Below are 6,672 nucleotides of genomic sequence, written 5' to 3'. Positions count from 1 at the left end.
ATATTCGTTGGGTCAATTTGAAATCCTTTCTAAAGTTTCAGACTCAAAACCATACTCAGAATATTTACATAAAGGCATTAAAACAATACTTGAATAGTAGCATTCCAATTTACCTTAGTCTAATGATTTTAGGGTTTTAATAAGGACAGGAATTTCAGCAAATTTATAAGTTAAAACACAATTGCTTATACATCAAAATACTCATTTTCTGGAAATAGATTTATGGGAACTAATAACTTACAAAGGCCGACTTGACAAACCCACCGAGCAGTGTAAATAAGGGCTAGCTCTGCCTACTTCCATCCACTTCTTACCTGATGATGAGAGGAGACACCCAGCACCCTTTCGTAATGCGTAGCAGCCGAGCTCGTTTATACGTTTATACACACACAAATGGAACTAATACTTATGTTTTTCTTCGATTTAAATCAATTATCAAACAGTTTTTCTGCAAAGGAACCACTAAAAGGTGGTGCACCTTTCAGTGGTTCCTTTGTCAGTTGAAAGGTGGTGCACCTTCCACTGGTTCCTTTGCATGGTTAAAGGTGGTGCATCTTCCACTGGTTCCTTTGCCAGTTGAAAGGTGGTGCCCCTTTCCCTTGTTCATTTGCTAGTTGAAAGGTGGTGCCCCTTTCAGTGGTTCCTTTGCCAGTTGAAAGGTGGTGCATCTTTCAGTGGTTCCTTTGTCAGTGGAAAGGTGGTGCACCTTTCAGTGGTTCCTTTGTCAGTGGAAAGGTGGTGCACCTTTCAGTGGTTCCTTTGTCAGTTGAAAAGTAGTGCACCTTTCACTGGTTCCTTTGCCTGTTAAAAGGTGGTGCACCTTTCACTGGTTCCTTTGTCAGTTGAAAGGTGGTGCACCTTTCAGTGGTTTCTTTGTCAGTTGAAAGGTGGTGCACCTTTCACTGGTTCCTTTGCCAGTTAAAAGGTGGTGCACCTTTCACTGGTTCCTTTGTCAGTTGAAAGGTGGTGCATCTTTCAGTGGTTCCTTTGTCAGTTGAAAGGTGGTGCATCTTTCACTGGTTCCTTTGTCAGTTGAAAGGTGGTGCATCTTTCAGTGGTTCCTTTGCCAGTTGAAAGGTGGTGCATCTTTCAGTGGTTCCTTTGTCAGTGGAAAGGTGGTGCCCCTTTCAGTGGTTCCTTTGCCAGTTGAAAGGTGGTGCATCTTTCAGTGGTTCCTTTGTCAGTGGAAAGGTGGTGCACCTTTCAGTGGTTCCTTTGTCAGTGGAAAGGTGGTGCACCTTTCAGTGGTTCCTTTGTCAGTTGAAAAGTGGTGCACCTTTCACTGGTTCCTTTGCCTGTTAAAAGGTGGTGCACCTTTCACTGGTTCCTTTGTCAGTTGAAAGGTGGTGCACCTTTCAGTGGTTTCTTTGTCAGTTGAAAGGTGGTGCACCTTTCACTGGTTCCTTTGCCAGTTAAAAGGTGGTGCACCTTTCACTGGTTCCTTTGTCAGTTGAAAGGTGGTGCATCTTTCAGTGGTTCCTTTGTCAGTTGAAAGGTGGTGCATCTTTCACTGGTTCCTTTGCCAGTTAAAAGGAGGTGCACCTTTAACTGGTTCCTTTGCCAGTTAAAAGGTGGTGCATCTTTCACTGGTTCCTTTGTCAGTTGAAAGGTGGTGCACCTTTCACTGGTTCCTTTGCCAGTTAAAAGGTGGTGCACCTTTCACTGGTTCCTTTGCCAGTTAAAAGGTGGTGCACCTTTCACTGATTCCTTCGTCAGTTGAAAGGTAGTGCACCTTTCAGTGGTTCCTTTGTCAGTTGAAAGGTGGTGCACCTTTCACTGGTTCCTTTGCCTGTTAAAAGGTGGTGCACCTTTCAGTGGTTCCTTTGTCAGTTGAAAGGTGGTGCACCTTTCACTGGTTCCTTTGTCAGTTGAAAGGTGATGCCCCTTTCAGTGGTTCCTTTGCCAATTAAAAGGTGGTGCACCTTTCAGTAGTTCATCTTTCAGAAATATTCGAAGGGAATGTTAATTAAAATATCTTATGAATTCTAATATCTAAAATTCATAAACAATATTTAGATCTCTGATGTTTTTATTTCTTTTACATTAAAAGGTATTAGTATTAGAAACCTTAAAAACTATGATTAAACGGACCCTAATGAATCTGAATGCTTGTGTCCTTTTGGACAGTGGAATATCTTTCCAAAAATATCTTTTACAAAGAAATTATTGTTATAAATGTTCTAATTATACATAATCCCTTCGAGGAGTCAATAACTTCTATTGCTGTAATGACAGGATACTGTGAATAATCAGTTGGTTTACATTTAGTCAGAGATCTTTAAATGTAGTGAGAGGAAATGAAACATACTAGATCACAATAGTTAGAGGATACTTAAACTTTAACCTCCTCAAGACCAATCTTCTGTAACAAATTCGAAATTACTTTATTTTGGATGTTAGTGTAAATTCTTTCAAAGTGTATCCTAAGTTTTCCTGAAAAAAAGATAAAGAATCTATCTATATATAAAATAATTATAGGCATAAAAATTCCCTAGCAACACAAATATATATACATATATATACATATATATATGTATATATATACATACATATATATATATATATATATATATATATATATATACATTTTTATGTACAACACAAATTTATATGCATATGCAATTATAAACATAAAAACTTTTGTATATATAAAAATTTATATCCATATATATACAGTATATATATATATATATATATATATATATATATATATATATATATGTATATATATATATATTTATATATATATACTGTATATAATCATTTGTATATGGGAATATTTCAGTGTTCTGAAAGTAATATATAAGAAAATCCATATGTATCTTTTGCAAAGTCAATTAAATGTAAGAGTATCAATATAAAAGAACATGAAAACAATATGCCATAAACTATACAAATAAATCCCATTACCTCGCTAGGGTTAAAATGATCTCCATTCTATGCTGAGACTGAGGTCGATTCCTTGGGTGGCCGAACCGTGGAGACAGCTGTTGCATGCCCGCACTGTGAACAAAAAAGTGGGAAGAGATATAATACTGTATGAATCCGCAAGCTCTTTTCCATTCTTCTGTATTAGTGTAACCGAGCCCTAAAAAGGGACATCTAAATATTTAAGATAGATATGCACGTGTCAATCAAGAGCAAGTTTTCATTAATTACGCCTGTCTCTAAATACATGCAAATACCATCGCAAGTATCGATAAATATAGGCTTTATTGAGAAATGGTGATTGTATAGGCAAGTTTCCCTTAAATAAGAAATGGAAATGCATATAAATCTCCCCTGTATAGAGAAGAGCAAGTGTTTTATTTCAACGTTAGAACCATGAATCAGATTGGGAAGTTACAGCAAGTGGAGTGTGAATTTATGAAATATAGTTTGGATACCTTGGCCCTAAGTGAAGCACATTGTAAGGGGAATGGTAAGGAAATCTTACACCAAGGCAGTATATATATCTATTCAGGAAGAACAGGTGGAGTTGGAAGAGAAGGGGTAAGAATGATAATGACACCTTCAGCAGAAAAGGCATCAATCGAGCGGAGAGATGTAAATAGTAGGTTGTTACTTGCAAAGTTTAAATCCTGCAGTGCAATATTAGTGTTATATTATGTTATGTACCAACAAATGATTCCCCTGAAGAAAGGAAAGATGAAGACTAGAGGAGATCCCAGAGAAGGATGTGAAAATTGTGATTGGTGACCTCAATGCTAAAGTTGGAAGGAATAATTACGGTATAGAGAATGTGGTGGGTGTTGAGGGTCTTGGCGAAGTTGCAAATGATAATGGAGCACATTTTATAACTTTTTGTTAAACAAACAATCTTGTTATTGGAGGTACTCTTTTCCAGCACAAGGAGATCCACAAATATACATGGACTTCACCAAACGGCAATTACAAAAATCAAAAAGATCACATAGCCATTAATAAAGAGAGAAGGAGGACTCTGAGACATGTAAGAAGCTATACAGGTGCAGATATTGAATTTGGTAGTGATCACCAGCTCCGCATTGCCACACAGAAATTAAAACTGAAAGCACCCAACAGAAATGTAGATAGAATGCCTAGGTTTGATACAACTAAGCTTCTAGAAGATGAGCACAGAGAAACCTTTGCAATTGACTCTAGGTATTGATTTGCAGTCTTAGAAAACTTAAGAGATGAAGAGCAGAAAATGATATTAAAAACATATATCAGTCAGTTGGTAGTGAAGGTCTGGAAAATGAAGTTACAAGGAGAAGGCTATGGGTATCAAATGATACTTAGGATATATAAAAAGGAGACAAAGACAGAAAAATTAATTTTTGAAAGTTTTCGAGGAAGTAATGAAAATTAAGGGGTAGAGCATGTTAAGTATTCCATTGTTGATAGAGGTCAAAAGAAAAACCAGGAATAACTGGAGAGAATATATAGACAAGAAAGCAGATGAGGCTGACAAAGGTATGAATTCAGGGAGCGACTATGGTGTAAGAATTGCTCATAGAATTTCAATGAAATCTCTACGGGAGCAAAGAAGAAGAAACATACCCATTAAAAAGAGATATGACTCTGTTATAGCAACAAAAGATGAAGAAAGACAACGTTGAATATAACACTTCAGTGAGGTCATGAATAGTAGAAATACATACATACATATACCAAGGAACTTCCCCCAATTTTGGGGGGTAGCCGACATCAACAAATGAAACAAAACAAAAAAGGGGACCTCTACTCTCTACGTTCCTCCAGCCTAACAAGGGACTCAACCGAGTTCAGCTGGTACTGCTAGGGTGCCACAGCCCACCCTCCCACATTATCCACCACAGATGAAGCTTCATAATGCTGAATCCCCTACTGCTGCTACCTCCGCGGTCATCTAAGGCATCGGAGGAAGCAGCAGGGCCTACCGGAACTGCGTCACAATCGCTCGCCATTCATTCCTATTTCTAGCACGCTCTCTTGCCTCTCTCACATCTATCCTCCTATCACCCAGAGCTTTCTTCACTCCATCCATCCACCCAAACCTTGGCCTTCCTCTTGTACTTCTCCCATCAACTCTTGCATTCATCACCTTCTTTAGCAGACAGCCATTTTCCATTCTCTCAACATGCCCAAACCACCTCAACACATTCATATCCACTCTAGCTGCTAACTCATTTCTTACACCCGTTCTCACTCTCACCACTTCGTTCCTAACCCTATCTACTCGAGATACACCAGCCATACTCCTTAGACACTTCATCTCAAACACATTCAATTTCTGTCTCTCCGTCACTTTCATTCCCCACAACTCCGATCCATACATCACAGTTGGTACAATCACTTTCTCATATAGAACTCTTTTTACATTCATGCCCAACCCTCTATTTTTTACTACTCCCTTAACTGCCCCCAACACTTTGCAACCTTCATTCACTCTCTGACGTACATCTGCTTCCACTCCACCATTTGCTGCAACAACAGACCCCAAGTACTTAAACTGATCCACTTCCTCAAGTAACTCTCCATTCAACATGACATTCAACCTTGCACCACCTTCCCTTCTCGTACATCTCATAACCTTACTCTTACCCACATTAACTCTCAACTTCCTTCTCTCACACACTCTTCCAAATTCTGTCACTAATCGGCCAAGCTTCTCTTCTGTGTCTGCAACCAGTACAGTATCATCCGCAAACAACAACTGATTTACCTCCCATTCATGGTCATTCTCGTCTACCAGTTTTAATCCTCGTCCAAGCACTCGAGCATTCACCTCTCTCACCACTCCATCAACATACAAGTTAAACAACCACGGTGACATCACACATCCCTGTCTCAGCCCCACTCTCACCGGAAACCAATCACTCACTTCATTTCCTATCCTAAACACATGCAATACTACCTTTGTAGAAACTTTTCACTGCTTGCAACAACTTTCCACCAACTCCATATAACCTCATCACATTCCACATTGCTTCCTTATCAACTCTATCATACGCTTTCTCCAGATCCATAAACGCAACATACACCTCCTTACCTTTTTCTAAATATTTCTCGCATATCTGCCTTACTGTAAAAATCTGATTCATACAACCCCTACCTCTTCTAAAACCACCCTGTATTTCTAAGATTGCATTCTCTGTTTCATCCTTGATCCTATTAATCATTACTCTACCATACACTTTTCCAACTACACTCAACAAACTAATACCTCTTGAATTACAACACTCATGCACATCTTCCTTACCTTTATATAGTGGTACAATACATGCACAAACCCAATCTACTGGTACCATTGACAACACAAAAGACATATTAAACAATCTCACCAACCGTTCAAGTACAGTCACACCCCCTTCCTTCAACATCTCGGCTCTCACACCATCCATACCAGATGCTTTTCCTACTCTCGTTTCATCTAGTGCTCTCCTCACTTCATCTATTGTAATCTCTCTCTCATTCTCATCTCCCATCACTGGCACCTCAACATCTGCAACAGCAATTATATCTGCCTCCCTATTATCCTCAACATTCAGTAAACTTTCAAAATATTCCGCCCATCTTTTCCTTGCCTCCTCTCCTTTTAACAACCTCCCATTTCCATCTTTCACTGTTTCTTCAATTCTTGAGCCAGCCTTCCTTACTCTCTTCACTTCTTTCCAAAACTTTTTATTCTCTTCATATGAATGACCCAATCCCTGACCCCACCTCAGG

At 38.9% G+C, this 6,672-nt stretch overlaps 1 protein-coding gene across 2 annotated transcripts in view; it reads right to left on the bottom strand.

Annotated features, from left to right (window-relative positions):
- Positions 1-2,014: 2,014 nt before the first annotated feature.
- The window catches only part of LOC137658427 (putative ankyrin repeat protein RF_0381), a 126,493-nt gene continuing 121,835 nt past the window's right edge, over positions 2,015-6,672 (bottom strand). Inside the window, exons 16-17 of one of the 2 annotated variants that reach the window (XM_068393134.1) lie at positions 2,911-3,003; positions 2,015-2,433 (exon numbers count right to left, since the gene is read on the bottom strand). In XM_068393134.1, coding sequence (XP_068249235.1) covers positions 2,938-3,003 — 66 coding nt within the window. In that variant the 3' untranslated portion in view covers positions 2,015-2,433; positions 2,911-2,937. The remainder of the gene's footprint in view (positions 2,434-2,910; positions 3,004-6,672) is intronic. The other variant, XM_068393133.1, reaches the window with a different exon arrangement.

Source organism: Palaemon carinicauda, chromosome 19 (genome assembly GCF_036898095.1).
Source record: "Palaemon carinicauda isolate YSFRI2023 chromosome 19, ASM3689809v2, whole genome shotgun sequence".
NCBI lineage: Eukaryota > Metazoa > Arthropoda > Malacostraca > Decapoda > Palaemonidae > Palaemon > Palaemon carinicauda.
Note: the sequence above shows the minus strand (reverse complement) of the source record. Positions and strands in the feature narration are given on the sequence as shown.